At 45.7% G+C, this 21,918-nt stretch overlaps 1 protein-coding gene across 6 annotated transcripts in view; it reads right to left on the reverse strand.

Moving 5' to 3' along the window:
- Positions 1 to 1,003: 1,003 nt before the first annotated feature.
- The window catches only part of CTIF (cap binding complex dependent translation initiation factor), a 331,179-nt gene continuing 310,264 nt past the window's right edge, over positions 1,004 to 21,918 (reverse strand). For 4 of the 6 annotated variants that reach the window (XM_019531783.1, XM_019531784.1, XM_019531787.1 and 1 more), the window contains 2 exons: positions 14,745 to 14,798; positions 1,004 to 8,639 (listed from right to left, as the gene is read on the reverse strand). In XM_019531783.1, the coding sequence (XP_019387328.1) occupies positions 8,424 to 8,639; positions 14,745 to 14,798 (270 nt within the window). In that variant the 3' untranslated portion in view covers positions 1,004 to 8,423. The remainder of the gene's footprint in view (positions 8,640 to 14,744; positions 14,799 to 21,918) is intronic. The other 2 variants (XR_002100346.1, XR_002100345.1) reach the window with 2 other exon arrangements.

Genomic DNA, 21,918 nt, shown 5'->3' on the forward strand with positions numbered 1-21,918 from the left:
AACTCCCTGCGAAGGCCATGCTTTCAAAATCAGGTGGATTTATAATCAGAAGTCACTGCGCCTAATACAAACATATGGCTTAATAAAGCAAGCCTCTGAAGTGCTTGCAAGAGGGATACCAGTGCAATTGAATTCTAGGACCATCCCCAACCAGATCATCCCAGCCAAAGCTTTGCTCAGCTGGGCCTTAAAAACCTCCAAGGATGGAGATTGCACCACCTCTCTGGGTAACCTGCCCCAGTGTTTTACTGCCCTCCTAGTGAGAACATTCTTCCTATTCTCTAACCTAAACTTCCCTTTCTGCAACTTCAGACGGTTGCTTCTTGTTCTGTCGTCTGCCACCACTGAGAACAGTCCAGCTCCATCCTCTTTGAAACCATCCTTCAGGTACTTGAAGGCTGCTATTAAATCCCCTCCACAGTCTTCTCTTCTCTACACTCAATATGCCCAGTTCCCTCAACCTTTCCTCAGAAGTCATGTGCCCCGGCCCCCTCACCATTTTTGTTGCCCCTGCTGAACTCTCTCCAATGTGTCCTCATATTCCCCTTTGTGACTGTTTTTGCCTTGTGCAGTGATGGGGCAGTCCATATGGCCAGAAGAAAATCCCTATGGCTAGATTAAAACCACAATATTGGCACCAGGTGTCTCTGAGCTTCTGAGTTTGGTTCAAAACTGAATCTTCCCCCAGTTTAGGGATGTGGATCTCCAGCCTAGAGGTTGTGGCATTGGAGCCCGGTCCCATAGATGTCAATGAGGGAGGCTGCTTTTTCCCTTATGTGACTTGTGACTGGGGTCCAACTTCTGATCTGAGGTTAGTGTCTGCTTTATGGGGAGCCAGCAGACACCCGCTAGGTGCTGACACGTTGTGCGTAGGGGGCCGCTATCTTCTTTTCTGTAGCTCAGGCGTGCTTCTCATCAGGGGATCACTAATACTGCAAAACCAAAAACCACCCTCTGCAAAGTGTGGCCGAAGGAGGAGGCAAAGGAAGGGTCTAAATATTGATTTCAATATTTATTCTGTGATTAATATCACAAGTCACCGTAATAGTTGCACTATTTGTCATCCGTTTAGATGAACCGCAGTATAATAAAAATGATAGTTTCAGCAAGTGAGTTTTTGCATATATTAAAATGCAGACTCTTACAACAGCAACAAAAATGTGCAACGGCCTCCCCTTCCCCAAAGGAACTGAACCAAACCAAACCAAACCAAACCAAACCAAACCAAACCACACCCTTCTGCTGAGGTATTTAGTCATGCTACTCATTTAACAGGAGCAGGGGAAGAAAGACTCTCATGGGTATAGCTTTGGATGCCCCTGCACTGTTTCGTTGTGGGGAACAGGATCAGTTCAGTAGGGTCCGGAGGCAGTACTCACTGTAGTCTTCACACTGACTTCGGCAGGCACTGGGTAGAGCCCTTATGGCCCAAACCTGTTCCCGTTGGCAAAACACCGATGATTTCAATGGGAGCAGGATCCAACTTTTTAACGTCTGATCATGTGAGGTGCTGAGCACCTCGGTTTTCCACCTGGACCCCTCAGGTTGGAGCCCCCAGAGGGGTCGGCCTGTGAGCAGATCAGGTGCGCGGCCCACTGCTGTATCAGACCACAACGGGAGGAAATCAATCCTTCCTTGGCAGTTTTAACCACTTTTTTTAAACGTCTTCCTCTTCTTCCATACTTTGTTCCAAGCTAAACAATGATAAAAACCTTGTAGACCACCAAAACTGATACCACATATCAACAGAGATGGTGAAATGTCAAGCTTTAAACATTTATTACTCAGATGATGTATTTTATAGCATACAGTGGTGCAGGACGTTGTAGAAACAAGACAGAATTGTCTCGGAGAGTGATCGTCTCCCATGTTTAACAGTCACTGAAATGCTGAAAATAATGGCGGTTTTCTTTTTCTCAAGTAGGAACATCTAAGACTGTCTCCCCCCGCCCTCCCCCGAAAAGTATGTTTTCTTTTTTTTAAAGCGCTTAGTTTAACAAATACGATAAATGATTAAATTAAAAATATTGCTTTTCAAATGCAATAAATACACTCCCCTGCCTCCCGCCCCCCCAATTACTTGTTAGCGTAACTGCATTCTGAAGGAAACCACAGCTCCTTTTGCTTTTGACACTGGACTTGGAAAAACTTTAGTGTTATTTTTCCTGAAGATCAGAGAAGTACCCAACTGGTTGGGATAATAACTAACTGAGAAGAGCAAAATTAGTGTAAATCTATAAAATACCCACAGGGGAAATAAAAAACAAATTTAAGACTTTGAGAGACTTCCAAGTGAGGGATACTGTAAAAATAAGTATGAAAATAAATCATAGGGTCTTCTGACAATTTTTCTTTCATAGTCATTCATCATGCCAAGAATAGATACTAATTAAGCTCCTTTGGGGGAAGAGAGAGATCCAAGCACATTGCTTACTTTACTGGTTTCACCCCCTTCAGGCTTCACCCTTCATATAAATGAGTTTTCTCCAAACAGTGGTGAAATCTCATGGGAGAGAAAAAAAAACAAGACACATTGTGGAAAACTAAAACCTTCGGCTCGGAAATAATTTCACTAGGAAACCAGTTTAATCACATGCCATATAGACTCTGGGCAGACAGCTAACCATGCTAGAGCAGAGGACTCCACAAATCTGTTCTTCATTTGAGCTCTCCCCCTCCACCTCCATCCTGATGGCAAATGTAGTTGCTGTATTGTTCAGAAAACAGTTTGTGCCTGCCCAGTAGCATCTCAGGGGCCTTCCAACACCGCTGCTGCTGGCCTCAACCTGGATGTGCTGCAGATCGCAAGTGAGGGGACGTCTCCCGAGGGAGAAAGCAAGACCATTTCAATGGCTTGTATACGAAGGGGGTGATGCTCAACTGGTGTAAAATGCCATCTCTACAAAGAAGCTATTCTGACTTACACCAGCTGAAGTTTTGCCCCAGTGCATCTAACTACACTCTCCCCACTCTGAGCTGGTTTAGTCCTCAGGGAACAAGTCTGTCAACTATTTTTACTTGAGAAGAGTACAAAGGTGGATACTTCCCATTGCCTAACAGAAACAGAAACAGTTGCTCATACTCCTTCAGGAGGTTATTTGAATAGACACTAAAAATTTGCAGTCTTTAAAGAAAGCCAAAAAAGCTCATGTTGAATTTTTCTTGCAATGAAACCTAAACATGTAAAAACCAGTCCTCTGCTTTACAGACATCTCATGGATTCATGATACTGTATCCAGCTACCTCTCTGGTACAGGAGTCTCCCAGCACAGAGCATCTTATAGGATGTTAATTACACCAGTGAGATACTGGTGATACTGGTGACATCTTCACATCCAAACGGTGGACAGTTTCCAGATATTCTAGAAACCTGGAAACAACAAATTGTCACCAACCTTAGATTAAGAGCAAAGCTATGTTGTGCTGTTTCCTTCATTTCCTAGCAATACTGTTCAGTGGTTAGTAACATCACACGTACATCTGACAGTTACTCATGGACTTGAAAATGATAGGATTGGTGGTGTTCATAATTCCAGGGAAAAAAATACATTTTCAGTCAACATTTAGATTCACATATATTGATGGCGCAATCAAAATACCAAATTACAAAGCAGTTAATGGCAGAATGAACATACGTTAATTAAATGTCGGATATAAATCACAATCATTAAAAAGATGGATTCCACATCACAAGTAGTTTTTAGACATTGTCCAAGGAAGGTTGGGAGAAATCCCAGAACTGCAGAACAAAGCAAGGGGCCAAATCCATTAAGCCAGTGTTCCTGGGTTCAGGGCCGCAGGTAGAAGGCCTTCTCTATTAAAGGCAAGCAATAAATAAACCTTAGGGTGGGCAGTGGGGAAGCACTTAAACAGAATGACTGCCACGTGGCTTGGCTTTGCCTCTTAATGCTTCGAGAAAATTGCCAGCGACTAGGTGAGAATTCAAGGTCTTGGGAATACAATATCCAGTTCTCCTCTGGGGTTTTCCATTTTCTTCCTTCGATACATTCAAAGGTCGAACGGGAAAGGGTGGGATTCTATCAGGTGGAAGACAGAGGCCACAAACATTGGCAAGCTTCCTGGGAGGGCCTGGAGGAATAGGAGGTGAGGACGGTGGTTATCAGAGGCACTAGTACTCCAACCTACCGTCATGTTTGATCATGGTACGTGTTTCCCATTAGGGCTCGGCTCGTGCCAGTCTTTTGGTCTCCGCTTCCCCTTAAAAAAAATGAAAACAAAATCTAATTCTCCCCCCACTTTATTCTGGAACAAGGAGCAGCAACTGAATCGGGAAAACTGCTTAAATAGTGATGCTGAGTGGCTCACAAAGCAAGCCAACACTCAACTGCGTACCAGCCACACACTGGAAGCCTCCATGACACTAGATCAACCTTGAAAAATTCATAGACGTTATGGCTGGAAGGGACCTTGGGAGATCATCGAGTCCAGTCCCCTGCCCCAAGGGCAGGAAGTCACCTAGGGTCAAAGGACCTCATTTTATTCATCCAGGATAATTTTCTTTATTAAAAAAACAAACAAACCAATCTTTGCCTTCAGTCTGTACCATCCTTACGGGAAAAGGGAAAGTAGATTTTGTGCCTGGAGTCCTAAAAAACCGTGACAATTTTGTGAGGCTGTGCTCCGTTCAGTCTGAAACGATCACTTCTTCCAAATCCCAAGGAATGGGTCCTCAGGGAGCAGACATTTATGGAGGGTTTGAGTCAAAATATACAACACAGATGCTTATAATGTTGCTGAACCTCGTTGGTCCTATAAAGTCCAACCTCTCACAACTATCCGAGACACAACATTCATGCCTCTGCTGTGACAATACTTCCCGTTTCCCAATGTAACTCAGGGAAGAAGTGCTAACTTGCCAGTCAGCCCTGGTCAATTCTAGAACAGAAATCAATCTTTCTAGAGAAGCCCAGCAACATTAGAGAATTGTTTCACAGTTGAATCATGGATTTTTCTTTCTTTCTTGGAGACATTACAATTGAAGTTCCTGTTTCCTGCTGTTTTCCCTTGCTTCATATGTGCCTTCGAAAACACGCAGCAGACCATCAGCTGAAAAGTTCAAATAGTTGTGAATCATGAAACAAATCTCTTCTCCTCCTGTGGCATTTTCTCTGTTGGAAATTTCTGCCCTCAAACTTGGCTTCTCACATGTAATTTTTTTCCCTCAAGTCACAGACGGATCTGATTTTCTTTTACGCCTCCATAAAACATCCTGAACATCCAAAAAAGATCTGGATTGAATCTTTATTCTTCTCAACAAGCTGGCAAAAATTAAACCTAGTGGAAGAAGGGATGGGTCTCAGTTGCAGAGCTTAGTTTTAGATCTGCTTTGCCCTGCAGCTGCTGGTGGTTTGGATCTGGGGGCTTGTGTTCAGGCCTTGTTTTTAATTAGGAATTGTACTGTTTCCATGGGATGGGGTGGGCCTGCCATATCCGTATGTGTTGTCATTACCAGGGGAAAGGAAAGTAAATTGAATAATAAGAGGAACGTAGAGAAAAAAAATGGACTATGCCACTACCCCCGACATATTTCAAGCAGTGATCAGTAGCCCAAACCACAAACTGCCTTTTGGAAAATAATTTGTGCGTGTTATAAACACTGAAATGGATTTCCCAAGAGTGTTTTCTAGACCTGTTGCAGCAATGCAATTGTGGGAAGGTTATACAGGAATTAATGATCACTGCCTGATCCACCTGATGTGGGGGGCTATGGTCAGGTGGCATGTGTATGGGAGGAGGGTTATCTATTCCAGCTTCACTTTCTAGCTTTCCTCTGTAATGTGCCCTGAACAAATACAGGGAAATTCCTCTCTCCATTTCTGTTAGACTTCATCAAGTAAGCACCAGAAGTGATTTAGTAAGTAAAAGCATCAATAAAGAAGCAAATAAGGAAACCACCAAGCCTTGACATCATTTCCTGGTCACCGTTTAGGAAGTGAAGTAATGGCCTGGCAGTCCCTCTTTACCAATACAACACTGCCAAAATAAGTGACTTCAAAGCACATTTCAAATGCTGGACCAGAAAAGATTTCCATTTCCAAAAATAATCCAAAACTAGTTAACAGGTCTTAAAAGTGTGGTTAAAAATGCCCTGACCCCAAACAAATAAATACCACACTCTCCCAAATCACTTGCCTTGGCCTATACATTGGGAATCAGATCCTTAGGTCACTAAGTGCTTTCTGGGCAGTACTGAGCATCCACAAGGTCCATGGACTTCACTGGAAATTAAAGGTTTCACCCCACTGCAGGATCAGGCCTCCTGGAAAGGTTTAGCGGGGAGTTTTGCTCTTCTCAGAAATCACACACCTGGCATAGCATGGAGTCTTTATGAAATAAAGGTACCGAATGCTCAGAAGCTGCCAAATTTGCATGCGCTTCAAAACTACTCCTTATTTGAAGACCGTCTCAGCCTAATAACACATGCTACATACATACTGTTTGCCTTCTTCCTAGTCGCCTCAAATCAGTGGTCTCTCTCCTCCCTGTAGGCCTGACTGCATGGGGGGAGTTTTGAAAATGCTTCCCCCATTGTCCAGACAGTTCAGGTCATTGGTGTCAGCGCACTGAGCGAATATGATGCTTACACTCCTGACGACAGCTTCCCTATACCAGGGCTCACAATGTTTTTAATACTAATAAAACTCATCTGGGCAGGCAATTTGGGATTGAACTGGGAACCCTGAAGGCTAAAAGCATGAGCCACCACAACTTTAGCGAAAGACTCATCAATGTTCCCTAGCTGAGGGTGCACCCTCTGCAGACCGGACACTCGATGGACATGGCAATTCAAATCCCACACAAGCCTCCCTGTATGTGACACCCTCTGTTTTGACCGACACACCCAGGATTAAACTGGAGACCCCCGTAAAGCTAAAGGCATCAACTGTTGCATGCAGGTCCTTTGCTGGGGCTTTGACAGATTTGTAGCCTCACTGGACTGGGTGTACACAGACAAGTCCAGCGGGGTAGGCCTCCTCCTTTTGCTACCTCCAGCATCTGTCTCTAGACATTCATATTGCTCTTCTCCTAACACTTATTTTGGGGAAAGAAATGCACCACGTGGAGCACACTCCCCCCAGGAGTTACACTGATTAAAAGATAGTCCCTTCAGGGGATGCGAAGAGCGGGAAGCCTCACCTTTCTACTTCCACATCTATGTAATACCAACCTAGACACACTCTTTAGGAAACAAGCTAGTCAGAAGCCAAACTAGAGACCTATATTTTTTGGCTTTTCTTTTTTCTTTCCCTTACAAATGCCATATAACTTGCTGTTGTCTATTTATTGGTTTCCAAAGATGAATTTCAAGTCTTCATTTCCCCCCTCACCCTGTATATTATTAGGCCCAACTATAATGGGCCAGGTTTAACTGTATAATTACAACCGTGACTTTAATTACAATAAAGCACTTTTTAAACAAACGAAAAACAAACAAACAAACAAACAAAAACGGCTTATAGCGTAGTGGATGCGGGCTATCGAGTCTTTAACAGCAACAGCAAACGGCTGCAGAATTCCCGTATTTCTTCGAGTTCCCAGCACAGAGCGCACGTTTTTCAATTACTGTAACAGGCTACTGGCAAGATGTCTGTGGCTAGGGCACGTCTAAAGTGGCTTATTTTATTTTATTTTGTTTTGACTTCTCCTTTTAATTTAGCATCTTTGTGTGCCCCACTCACGGGCTCACCTCATAAAGTTGTTTTCTTGTTTTAAAGTTGATAGCAACTGTTCATTTAAAACAAAGCAAAACAAAAGAGCAAAGAGAAAGAAAACCCAGTGCAAATGAAAATTCATCTGGTGTGAAGTCCTAGTCTAGCATCAGATTTTGGAGGGCATGGGTGGGGGAGAAAAAGCTGAAGACAAGAGGAGGGTACAAAAAGAAAAAAAAAGAAAGCAAGCTCCGCTTGACAAAAGCCGTCAATTACCAGCGTCTGGAGTGGAACGTGTCTTTCTTTGTCCTCCCGAGACATCTGCTGCGCGTTGTCTCCTGCCAGTTGGCCAGTGCAAGCCAGGAGAATGGTGTGAAAACAATCCTCGCCTGCACTTCCACTCGCTTTTCAAATTCTCCGTGTTCTTTTCTGAAGCCAGACAATGACACGGCGGGATGCACTGCTGCATGAGCAATGGTTTAATAAAAGAAACCTAAAACAAAAACACGGCGGGGAAGAGGGCTGGCACTTGGCAACACAGCTGAGAAGAAACATGCTTCTCCCCCCACCCCCACCCCATGAACATATTCTTAAGCATGCTGGCGTTTTGTCTTCTTAGGTATTGAATCGTAAAGGGTCTTGCTTCTCCCTCTCCAGTAGCTGATCAATTTGTAGCGCAGTCCTTTCCTGTTTCCTTTTAAGGTGCATGTCTTCTTCCTGCTCCTTTCCGTCCTCCCCCACCTCCCTTCCTTCTCAGGCTGTCAGTTTCTGGATTGTCTTGTTGTAGTACTGTGTGATGGTGGGCATCAGGGGGTTCCAGTTGTTGGCGTGCAGCTCAATGACCTCGAGGAGGAGGGACCGTGTCAGCATGGACTCCGAGGGGCACAGCATCTTGTCGCGTGCTATCGCCAGCAGCTCTGTCATCATCTCGGGCAGCTGCTCCTCCAGCAGCCGGCCTGTGCTCTGCAGCTGTCAAGAGAGAAGGGTCAAAAGTTGCGTGTTAAAGTGCAAGTCGCCACGCTGGCTTTTATTACTGTGGAGTTTTAAAACGCTCCTGGTTGCAACGAAGGTGTCAGCTGGGGCTTGTCAGGCTTGGAGTCGGGGGTGGGGTGGGGGGGTGGGAAGGAAATAGGCAGCTTGGCCAATCAGAGCAAGGCTAACAGAGAATCTATCACTTTGTGGAGACCCTCCTGGAAAGCTCGCCTGCTTGCAAATAAGCTTGTAAATTATTAAAGAGGAAAATGCAGAGCTACATGCGGGCATATGGCACCACTGAAAGAGTGATGCTTGCTGTAGAGAAACGCAGTAGAGGAGCTACAGATGGTCTGCTGTTTGCTGTCATATAACAACTCCCAGGCCTGTGGATACTACAGTGAATGGCATTCCACAATAAGGAGAAAATATTTGCCTACTGGGGCTGACATCCAAAAGTGCAGCCATCTTTCCGACAGGCAAAAGCATCACCTCCATTAGCACCTGCAGCTGAAACATGAGGGCAAATCATCAGGCAGGCTGACCTGCCCGGGTATGGGTACCAATCCCACTGAGGTGCCTCTTGCCAGGGTAGCACCCGCAGTTTAGACCTTGCCTACATCCAGATTTGCACCAGTGTAACAAACGGCACAATTCTGTTAAATGGCAACAGGTTTGCATGTGAATGCCCTAACGACACTCTGAAAGTGGCTTGTTTTAGTTCATCTTAATGCTGTATAAAACAAATGAAGCTAAACCCTAGGAAGTATCTGTGTGCAACCCTGTGCAGGTTTGATTGAGAAAGGTTTAAAAATACACTCTAAGGCTGCATCCAGATGAGCGCGGCCGTGCGGTATGTGGTGCTGCAGACACGTCTGCCGTGCCACATACCACGCATTCAGTTGTTCTTTGCGCTGCAAGGTAGCAGCATGGGGCAGGGCTGGGGGTGGAAAAAAAACCTGTGCAAAAAAAAAAATAGCTGAGCAGCGCACATGGGGGCATTGCACTCCACCCAAAACCGGAGCCTGGCTGGCTGGTGCCACAGACCGGCTGCCAGCCAGGATCCGAGCAGCAGGATCACCACTGCTGCAGCCCAGGAGGTCCCCAGGTAAGGCTGCTGGGGCTAGCCCAGTGCTGGACCCAGCCTCCCCCACTCGACTTGGGGTAACCTGCTGTGCACCAGAGGGCACGTGGCACAGGCATTCCTCAGGGACATGAATTAGTGGCAGATGGTGTGCCGCTGCTTCTTGTCCCTGGGGAAACAAACGTCCACGCTTGTGTGGACATAGCCCAAGAGTATTGGCACAGAAACAAGGTAATACAAGGAAACGTAGGGTGTGAATTTACGGTGAATCAGCTATTCCAGTCAACTGCCCATGTGCTTGCTTTTACATCATAGTCAACCAGTGTGCTTATCAATTGTCATGGAGTAGCTGATGTGCTGTAAATTCACAAGCCATCTTATCCAGCAGCAGCTTACTCATGTGCCCACACCCGTATTTAAATCAGTGCCACTTTTTGTACAGTCAAGGCTCGGGCTGCGGATACAATCTGAGCCTGTAAAAAAGACAAGTTGGGCCTTAGCCTAGATGAAAATACACTCATTTATATCCATATATGTGTACACATGTTTATATACATACACACACATGATATACTTGTGTATGTATAAATGCATGACTCACTACCCCACTAATTGCTAAATCAAACACTTTAGACTGGCGCAGTCTCTCTCCACATCTCTGTTTTAGTCATTTGGTGCTCTAAGGAGGTCTCATATTAGTAAGACTCCACACATTGTGAAATCACATGTGCTAGACTACATTTGCTTATCTGTTATGAGATTCTCAACATTAAGACCGGGTACAGACATTACATTTTTATTGGTATAAATGATCGGAAAATGGTCTATACCTGTAACAGAATAGAAATTCAGCACTCAAAAGCAGTTTATACCCATAACAGAATGGAAGTTCAGCACACGCAGACTGGTTTAAAAATGGTGGCGCCCAGTTTAACAATGTGTGTGCTGTTCGTTACTGAACTAAATTAGGCTGCTTACGGAAAGCCGCATAACTTAAATCAATTCTGCCCTGGGCTTTTTGAATGTCTGTACCTAGCTTAATAAGGGTGAGACACTTAAGAAACACTGGCTCATTCATGCGGGGAAGGAAGATAAGTCTTGTAACAGCTATTTTGCAAAGGGAGAATTAGATGTACAGAAGTCACTTGGAAGGCACTTGCCTAGTCTAAATTCACAAAGCCCAAGGCAAAGCAGGGACCAGAATGCCTGTCTCCAGAACACTAGACCTTGCCTTTGCCAAGACATATCAAGATCATCTCTAATTACAGGTGGGGCTGGTCTATTAGTAAAGTTGTTTGAGACTTCCTCATAGTAAGCCTGTTGCTTATAAAGAAGGAGCAAGTAAAAAGGATTGAAATGGGAAAAAGAAAAGGGAAGTCCTTGTTTTTTAATAACAAGATCACATACTATTTTTCCCATCCTCGGTGCAGAGGATGGACCAAAGCTGGGGATGATCTTGAACTGTGCAGTGACAGAGGCTGTCAGTAGGACCCCTGCCTCATACTGCAGAGGTATGAATGAGGGAGAGGACTGCAGGGAGAGAAAGTCTGTGTTTAAGGCAGCTGAATGCTGCCTTGGAGACCTTATTTCTATTTCTGCTTTTGCCACAGAGTGCCTACAGGAGGCTGGACACGTCACCTTCTACAGGGGTTCACGATCTATGCGTTCCTCATGTTCTGGGTGCCCAGCTAGAGACTTTGAGGTCTTACTTGCAGAAGTGCTGAGCACTCATGGTTGCAATGGAAGTCAGTGGGAGCGGTATTTTCAAATGCTAGAAAATATTAGGTGTTTTGAAAACACAAGTCCTGGGTGCCTCAAATCAGGCACCAGATGTACTGGAAACTTTTTTTAATTTAATCTCTTCACGTTTCTGTAAGCTAGGGATAATGAAAACCCCTTGTTTCCAAAAGGTATTGTGAAAGTGAATTCACAAATGAATGTAATTAACTCTAACATGACAGCAGTGAGTGTGACTAAAAGGTCCATGAGGAAATTCCCAACGCTGTCTCCAGAGCAGAGCTTGACTAGCAAGCAGGAGGTGAAGCATGGGGTCCCACCCTTAATAGGGACGAGGAAACAAAATGTTGAACAGTGACTGTGCAGACAGAAGTGCAGGTCCCAGCTGTAACTCAGAATGATTTGTGCAAAGAGCTCTGAGTTACAATGTTTGCCCAGACCAAATGGAAGTTCACTGTTGGATCCAGGGGAAGGGGACTGGCTGGGAGCCAGTCTCCCATAGCCAGGGCTGTAGCAAGCAGGGTGGTGACTGGGGTGATCACCTCAGGCCCCAAAACAAAGGGGTATCAACAAGCACTGCCCAGCAGGGGCAGTGTGCAAGATGGAGCCGTGAGTGGCAGGTTTGTGGGGGCGTGGGGACAGGGGAAGGGCAGCTCCTGCCAGTTCATGCACTCCAGGGTAAGCATGGGGGGGCGTGTGCCCCCTGGATCTGTGTGTGGGGTGAGGGCGGGCTGCTGCTGTGGGCTTTGCTCTGGGCACCAAACTTCATTGCTATGGCACTGCCTATAGCAACGGTCAGGGTTCTGCCAGTGCTAGCTGTTTTCAGAATGGGAGTGGGGAAAGGCAGCGGAGGGAGCTCGTTCTTGGGGCTCCCCAGTCGGTGCTCCACTACACCTGCCCCAGCCTCCTGGGGGGCTGAAAACCCCTCAGACTGAACTCCCTCCACTCCCTTTCCTCCCTCCCATTTTGAAAACAGCGACAGGCTGGGAGCTCAGCAGACACATGTTACAGAAGACGTTGCATTTTGAAACGTCTTTATCTTGTATCTCATGCAATAGGGGGTCAAATTTTCACCAGATCTGCCATTTTTGAAGCTGCCTGCAGCTGTGCACTTGTGTTTAGTCACAGCTATAAACTACTTTCTGTGGCCAGATTGGGCAAAAATTGTCACTTCCGTCTACACCTGCATGAGGTAGGGGTCCAGCTGAAAAAGCAGCATGCAAATAAACCACATACCCCCAAGTAAGACATATGCCTTGTTTGGGGAAGAAAACAAGAAGAACAAAAGGTTTCTTCTCTTAACCGAACTGCTTAGAATTGTTTTCCTCATTTAATACATGCTAATTTGGGGGGAAAAAGGGAGTGTGCTATGTGAACAAACAAATTACTTTGACAAGGACAATGACTTAAGGCCACACACTTAATTCTTGTATTTCCCTAACATCTTGAGTATCTGACTTTGCAGCTGTAATCACGTTTGTTTTCAATGAAGATTTGTATGTGTAATATAAAAATCCAGCAAGGGTCCATTTAGTAGCATGGCAGCATTCGTGTGGCATGTGGTGACTTAAGAGATTTCCATTTTAGATTCTGGGCCTCAGACTAGATGGGGAATGAGAGTGCACTGTGTGTGCCTAAAGTGATGTCTGTCTAATCTCTATGGGATACTATAAGGTGCTCTGTGTTTGAGTGATGCCTTCTAGTCAAAGTGCTGCTCTATCCAAGGAGTATAAAGTACTGGGTTAAAGCAGCAGTATGTTGGAGGAAGGAATAATGGAGGAAGGAATAATGGAGAACTGAAGTAGGGACGAAAAGTGAACAAATCTTGAGGCATGGAAAATAAACCATCCCAGTGAGACAGGTAAGGGGATATTAGTTTCTGAGCAAGAAGTGTCTGCTCTACCTATGTCCTGAAGGAGGAAATGATTGTAGCCCTATCTTAAGGCAGTTCACTATCTCCTGGAACCATGTTCTAAGCAAGAATCCAGTGCATAGGCAACAGGACTTTGAGTGACTGTTGCATCCACATCCAAAGCTTTAGCTTGGCTATTGAAAACAGTAGATGTCCTATCTGCGCAAGATGCTAGCACTGCGTAGCAGGCAGGGACAACTGTGGTGTTTTTATTCCTTTGCATATGTTCATTTATTGTCCTGTGAACAGGACCTTTATGAACACACATGTAAAGTATGAAGGGGCTGGGGAACTGTCTTTATACCCTAGATGTATAATGATGCCTCCAGGAACTGCAAGCCAATGCTGGCCATGTGAGGCACTAATTCAGTCCTGACTCCTGGGAAGAGTGACAGCTACTGAATAGGAACCTCAGGCTGGAAAGGACCTTCAGGGTCACTGAGTCCAGTCCTCGGCTACTGCAGGCACCAAGTCATATATGTCCTTTCATAAGCTTATGAATCACCAGTGTTACTTCAGAATTTCCCCACCCAGCACTGGCCTGGCTTGACTATACCAGTATTTGGCTTGCGAGGGGAGCATGTAGTACAAGGTAACATGGGCTGAAGGACCCAGTCTGCAACACTCAAGCATGAGGAAATACAGCTAATGATGATGTTATCACGCCTGTTCTTAGAAAAGGAGTCATGGGAGTTTTGATGACCACAGGTGGTAAGGAACTTGGTTTTACACCTCTTCCCGGGTCTGTCACTCAGTACAAGGTGACGAGGCTGCAAGGTTTCAGTGTTCTTTTTGAGCAGTTTCGTTTTCAGTGCAGTGTCTCATTGCAATAAACACCAACGGGTGCGTGTAGATGTACCGGGCAGCATGAAATTACAGCGCGTCGGAGCAGACTTGATGAATCGAGTCTTCTCCAGCGTGATCATAAGCATACTCGGGCAGCCTTAGTGTCTTGTGTATTCAGCGTCCCCGCACTTCAAGATGGCCTTGGGGGTTCTCTAATTAGTTTAATTAATAGTTAAAGTGACTTTGCCGCCATTTTGAAGTGTGGATGCCGAATACACGAAACACTGTGGGCGCTTCAATTACAGAGGCTACCAAGAGCCGCTCTAATTAAAGCACACCCCCCAGGAACATGTGTAAAGACACCCAACATATTAAAAAAAAATACAGTCAGAGGGCCTGATTGTCCACTTCTCAGCTTTTGTGTCACTGAACGCAGAATAAGCATAAAGGAGGTTAAAACGGATTTCCATTCTGATTTTGTGACATTTTAGTGCCACCTGGCACAGGTGGAAACAATGGCAAGAGGCACAGTGGCTGGGGCTTTAGGTCCAGACTATCAGGGATTCCAAGGGCTCATTCCTACCTCCATGGAACAGCAAAGGACGGCGTCTTCTTTCACATCCTGAGATTGCAACAACTGCAAAAGAGGGGGAAAGAAACAAAACAGAAGGAACAGTGAGGAAAGTATGCCCTTTTCCTATTCTCTTATGATACTTTTACTGCCAGAATGCTTTTTCTAACTTTCAGCCTGCACTGACGATACCCCAGAAGTAAAAGAAGAAAGTATTGGGATGGAAGGAAAAAGATATCTTTGGTGTAAATTAAGAGGAACAACGACAAAATGCAGAAAAATAATGTAATCAGCATTTCTTCCCATGAGACCACTGAAGCAAAACAGAACACACAAGTTTTAGAGCAAAGACTTTTAGGTAAGTTTTAGCTAGATAATGGTTAATTTTATGATGTAGGTAACTGTACAGAGGGAAATGCACGTAACCCAGGCTGCTCAATAGCAGCTGGATGATCATTTTCAGCCTGTATTAGAGAAAAGCTATCGATGCCCTTACCAACTCAGAAAGCCCTGGGAACCCTAATGTCCACCTTGGACCTCTCCATTCCTTTCCAGGACCAGTATTTTGAACAGGCACAAAATCACAAGGCAGCAAAGCGCTGCCTCTTATACAACAGGAATTGATACTACTCCTGTTATCCTGATTTTGTACTGACTCACTTCACTGATACCAGTGCAACTACTTCCAACTGCGAACAGAAATCTCTGCAATGAGATTAAATTTTCCTCCTAGCTCGCTCGTGTTGACTAGAGATGGGGAGATGGATCTTCACTGGGCTCCCCAGCGAATTTCATCTCCTTGGCCTGGGAATGAAATGCATCAAAGCAGAATGCTATCGCCAGTACTGGCCCTTGATAATGTGGTAGTTACATTTCCCACTCTGTTCCCCAACGTGCATTGTTAGCACTACTCCTGGACCCTGGTCTTCCTTTTCTATTCCTATCCCAAACAAGAACCCGACCCCCTCCTTTTTAAAAAGAATTTATAGGTATGTGCAACTTTAAAGAAAAGCCCAAACCCCTTATATATCCACAGGCCATGCACTGTGTAGGGACTCTGAGGGCAAGCGTCCACAATAAGCTGAAGAATGACCTGCTTCAAATGCTTCCCAGCAGATTCTTCGTCACATGTTTCGAACCAAGGGTGCTTTGTAAAGGAGAGGCTGCTCTGTCCACCAATTTCAAAACTGAGGGTTGTTTTAGTATCACTTAGTTCAGGGTGCATGAGTCAGGTCCCTCAAAAATAATCATATTGGTTTCAAAGCAGATTTAAAAAAAATAATTTTAGTTCTTTTAAAACTTGATTTCTGGTTTATAACCTTTCATGTGCACTCAGGTTACGCTTTCAAGCTTTTCTTGACAAGCATAAGGGGTAGACATTTAGGTGTTTTTTATTTTTTCAGTGGAAGCTGAGCTTCTCACTTAATTACCCAACTGCATGAGCTGGGGCTTTATGAAAAACTCCAAATGTCATCAGACTTCTGATAAAACCACAGGAGCTGGCAGCATTGCTGTGTATGCACAGAAGCTGCACGTGTTCTGCTTTAAGTCAGTTTAAAAATGATTTAAAGTCAGGTAAAGCCTTACATGGGCTCTCGTACTAATTTAAAATAGAAATTTTGTACCTGTCGATTTATCAGTGCAAGCAATAGTGAGCTACAGCAGATTTATATTGATTTAAGAGTGTCCATATTCAACATTGCACAATGTTATTAAATTGGCTTTCAGTCAGCATCTTTTGTTAAGCTGACTTTAACTGTACAGACTCACTTTAAGAACTCATATCTGCATTGGTAATCTGCCTTATCTTTTTAAATCTCGCCATCTTTCCCCCCTCTTTTGCCTTTAATCAGATGGATTTTTTTGTTTCTACGATTTAAATGGAAAACATTGGGTGAAAAGAATGAAACAAAAGGCCATAGCATGGCTTTAAAGTTCTCTCTCTCTTTTCTTTCTCTTCCTTCTCTCTCTCTCGCGCACACTGCGCCTTGTTTGCTTTGAAGACGCTGTTTATAACACCTAGTTCATGGGTTATATCTCACATCAGCCAAAGGTTCAGCCAGGCTTTTCAACGTTCACAGCAGTTCTTCCAAGTTTATGTTTTTATGGAGTTGTTTGGAAAATGTTAGTGAAGCCCCTGCCACATACATGCTCAGAGATAAGTTTTCATAAACAGTTCACAGATTCTTCTCAACTGTATTCGCGTTTTTCAATAAACCTAACAAAAATAATTGCAATTAGGGATGACCATAAATAAGCAGTAGCCTAGAAATATATTCCTTGGGTAATTAGCAGAGACCAACTTCCTAGCGCAGGATAAAACTGGGTTGCAAATTCACAATTTCTCCTCCTAGTTTTTTTTGGTTCCTGTCAAATGAAGACTGTAGAACAGTGATTGTAGAAATGGAGGCTTTATATTTATTTCCTTCTGTCATTTTATCTAGATTAGTGTGGGTCAAGCCTTTTGGCAGGCATGCCACACGTTACACTTGCACCCTCTGCAACTGCCACTCTGATCCCCTTCCCGATCTGTGGCTCTGCTTTCTGTTCCCAGCCCTGTGCTCCCTGCCTGATCTGTTGCTCTGCTCTCGGCTTCCTCCCCTGTGCTGCCTGCCTAATTTGCTGCTTTGCTTTCTGCTCCCTACCATATCTGCCACTGTGCTGCCTATCCCCTCCACAATCTGTTGCATGCCACACACAGAGGTAATCCATGCCATATAGAGACTCTAAAACAAGGTAGGAAAGACAGAAGTTTGGCTTTACCTGCCCTGTCACTTTGAATGGTTAATAGCACGGGATGGTTAATGTGGCCTGTGTCCATATACAACCCAGCTAATTTTCAATTAGTGACTATGAGTCTTATATTTAGAGGTCCAGACAGGTCTTTATTCACCTCCTTCCATACAGAGGTTCCCTCATGTACCTAATAGGACACAATGTTTTGCTGAATAAATGAGACTACCTGCACAGCCCTCAGTACAGAGGGCTGGGATAACCCAGAGGGCATTACCTTGTGTGTGGCTGGTGCCATCCTGCTGCATGTCCCATTATAGTCTAGCTGCCCAGATTTTCCTAGCATGCACTGATATAAGCCCAGTTAGGCTCCACAGGAGATGTGAAGGCACCAACACGGTCCAGTCTCAACAGAAAGGCTGCTGCTCAAGCTGTGTTTGTGGTAAGTGGATCAGGGGGCACACTTGAACTTCAGACTTCAGTTTCACAGAAGTGAGACATGTCCAAGCTGCAGATCCTGCAGCAGGTGAATGGTGCTCACTTGAACACCTTGTGGTCTAGTTCCTACCCCCAGATCCAGACCCGTGTCTAGATTGACTTCACTTGCCCTTTTGACAGTAAGTGTAGCATACAGACGGTACACAATTCAGGGCTAGGGATGTAGCACCAAGGGTAGAAATGGAAAGAGGTCTCCTCGGGCTCTGCTCACAGCGTGCACCTCCCACCTCAGCTGGGGTTACACAGTCAGCACCAGTCACATCTGGTCTGTTCAGCAGGAATTGCTGAGACACTGTGGGTGTTTATATACATGCTACGGGAGTGGGGAGGGGAGGCGTTTTAACTAAAGCAGCTCTGAGAGCCACTCTAATTAAAGCACCCAGAGTGTCTCATGTATCAGCATCCCCATGTTGAAAAGGGGGCACACATAGTTTATGACACCACTGTACTCGGGGTGCAGACAGAGTTGCCTCTGTCCTGCTGAAATGTCAAGGCAAATAAGATGATTTGCAAAGAGCATTGATGTTATCACAGAAAATGCTGTTCTTTCCAGGACACTTTCCTCACCGAGCTGCTGTTTCAGCCTACTGGGAAACCAGCATTGCGGCTTGGAGACAAAAGCACTACTTGTTTAACTCTGATGCCCCGACGCTGCTCTGTGATGGGATGAGAAGGAGGTAAAGCAGCCCATCACACATCCGCCATGGAGTATACATGCATGAGGCAAGGATGGTATCTTAGGTGGTATCTGAAGGGATTCTCCAGTGCTACCTGCACCAAGCAGCACCTCATGGAAAACTGCTTCTCACCTACGCAGGGCAAATTGCTGCGGCTTGCTGTCAAACCTAAGAGGAGCCGTGGGGCCTAGTTCTATCCTTGTGTCAGCTCCCAGCCTCTAGTTCAGGCCAGCTCTGCTCTGACACAGGATTTCTAGTTCCTTTTCAGCCACTCACACCACCGATCAGCATGCTTCGAGGAGACACGGATACAGGCACAGGCACGGGCATACAGACACAGACACACATACAGTGGAGGAATTGTGCGAGAGACAGAAAGATGCCTTTTGCGAGGATATTTAGAGGAACAATGCACTGTGCAGGGATATGGAGGTAGAAGGACACTTCTGGGGTAGATGGGAAACAGGGATAAAAGTTGGATAAGAGCTAGATAAGAAAGGCGAAAGAGCAAGAGTCTCTGCTGGGCCATGGGACAGAAGGACTTTCTCCCTGCAAGGCAGATGAGGTGAGAGCTCAGGAAGCAGAGAGCTGGGAAGAACATTTCCTAAACTGGCCTCACAGACGCTGTCAAGGATTGTACTGACACATGGCTTCTGCTAAGCAACAATACAGCACTGAGGAGGGGCAGAGAGTTTGTCAGACCAAGGCTGGACTTGTGCTTAAAGCTCTGGACTGGAGCGGGGAGGATCAGGATGTAATTCCTGGCTCCGGCCCAGCTCCCAGTGTGACCCTGGCCATGTCACGCAGAATGAGATTTTCACAAACACTGCATCAGCTGGACTCTGCGCCCATGCGAGGTCAATGGGAAAAGTGCTTTCCATGGGAGCAGGTAGGACAAGGCTAAGCACCGCACCACCTGCTATCTCTCTTTGCCTCAGGACTGCAGACAACCATCCTGCCTACCTCACAGGACCGGTGTAAAAGCTCGCTCAGTGCTTGGGAGGCCCTTGTGATGCTGCAGTGATGGGGGCCGTATCAGATCCTGCATAGACAGGCAGGTCTGTGCATTTCTTCACACGGCTCCTTTGGCCCCATCTACCCCGCTGGCCTAACGGCTCTGGAGATGCATGGACTTTGCTTAAAGCCAGCTTGTAAACATGGAGGAGGGCAGTGCAGAGCGGGGGAGAAACGGCTCAGGGCAAAGACAATGCCGAATGCTGCTGTATAGAGAAGGGACTGATGGGATAAGGGCTGGAGTCGGAGACCTTCCCGCCTGCTTTCCCCTCAGACAGACAATGACCTCAAGGCATCTTGATCATGTGGGAGCGCTGCTCCATCTTGCACGGGGTTTCTATAGGTCATTTCAGTCACACACACGTCTGCACTGGGGAGAGGCCTGGGGTAGAGGGAGCTATTTCTAAATTGGGCTCTTTGTGTAGCACAGACAAGGCGACCACCCTTCTGCGCTATGGGAGGTTGTACCTGAGCTTCCCTGCTTGCAGGTGGTGACGGAGAGAACAGATCTGTGACCTACCCTGCATGCATAAGAGCACTGACTTGCACCTCCCAGTGCTGCTGGCTGGCTAGATCTGTGCAGATTAAGGCAAAGGGCTCTGGGTAAGGTTTTTTTACTTGCTGGTAGCTCTGAACATTATTCTGAGATATCAGAGCAGACTCGATTAATCGAGCGGTAATTACCACACTCTAGCAGACTCCAGTGTCTTGTGCATCAGCTTCCCCATGCTGAAAAATGGCGGCAGGGGTGCTTTAACTAAAGCTCGTTTGACAAGCTTTAGTTAAAATGCTCCCGTCACCATTTTTCAGCACGGGGAAACTGATACATGAGACACTCCAAGCACTTTAATTAAAATGCCTCCCCCCCCAACCCTGTAGGATGTACATAAACACACAGAGCGTCTCACTGAATAGGCAGCAAGCGGTGACTGGTGATGACTATGTAACCCCAGCTGCCCAGCTGAGGAGGGAGGTGCAAGCTGGGAGCAGAGCCCGAGGAGACCTCTTTCCATTTCTACCCTCGGTGCTTCATTCCCAGTCCCGAATTGTGTAAGGTCCATATGCTACACTCAGATGGCACAGGCTGTCGAAGGGCAAGTGAAGTCAATCTAGACACGGGTCTGGATGTGAGGGTAGGGACCAGACCCGGGGGTGTCCAAGTGAGCGCCATTCACCTGCTGCGGGATCTGCAGCTTGGATGTGTCTCACTTCTGTGAAACCATAGTCCGAAGCGAACCGATTGCCTTAGCACTGGATTCACTACCTATATTAACCATTTGCAAAATATTTACTATAGATATACCACATGATCTCTCCATATCAAGTATACATATTGTACAAGCATTCACATTTTCTAAGCATTACATACTTGATCTTTTATCCCATCCATCTTACATGCCATATCTACAGAAATACTACCATGGCAATCAGACTGCCCTTCCATAACAGGTACCTTCATCTCTTAGGCCAGCTCAAAAAAGGGGACGAGGGGAGCTAAACAGAGAGAGGGAAGGTGAGGAGGAGTGACAGGCAGGCAAAGCATGGGTAAGAGGAGGCTTAAGTCCTTTTCTGTCTAACATGTAATGACCCCCCTGGAGGCTTGTGTTGTCTCAGGGAAAACTTCCCTTTGCCCCTGTGTCAATTCCTCATATCAGGCAAAACTGGAACGAGAGGAGCCGTGCCTGCTAGACAGCAGACAAAGAGTCTACTTGATTTCCTAACAGGAGAGGCTGCATGCCAGAATTTGCCCGGCTGGTCATATAATACCCAACCTTTATTGCGAAAGGATTCTCCCTTTTGCGCAGGCTGCCTGGTGCTGGACCAACAGCACGGCAGACTAGATGGAGACACCACGAGTTCTCATTTAGATCTCAGCAAGGGGAGGCTCCCCTCTTCCAAATTTCCGTGTCCCTTTGACAGCTACAGCATCTGGCAATCTGTTTTGTAAAGCAAGTATGTCCTCTTGGTCACCGGGTGCTAAATGAACAAACGAAAATAAACTTTATAGGCTCTATTCCTGGAAATGCGGTGTGTTGTGTGGTGATAGCGATTTGATGGGGAGGGGCTGCAGTGTGCTCTTCCCAGAATTCATTAATCTTTTGCACTCCAGAAGTAAATGGTCCACAAGCTCCTTTTCAAAGTGGTGTTGGACAAGATGATGTATCCTGACATTTTTGAATGCAGTAAAGAAACAAAACCAGGCGTATCCCTGAAATGACAAGCTGCTGTTTGTGCAGACAGATGTTCACGAAGCCTTTAAAGCT

This window comes from Crocodylus porosus, unplaced genomic scaffold (genome assembly GCF_001723895.1).
Source record: "Crocodylus porosus isolate Cpor-Errol unplaced genomic scaffold, CroPor_comp1, whole genome shotgun sequence".
NCBI lineage: Eukaryota > Metazoa > Chordata > Crocodylia > Crocodylidae > Crocodylus > Crocodylus porosus.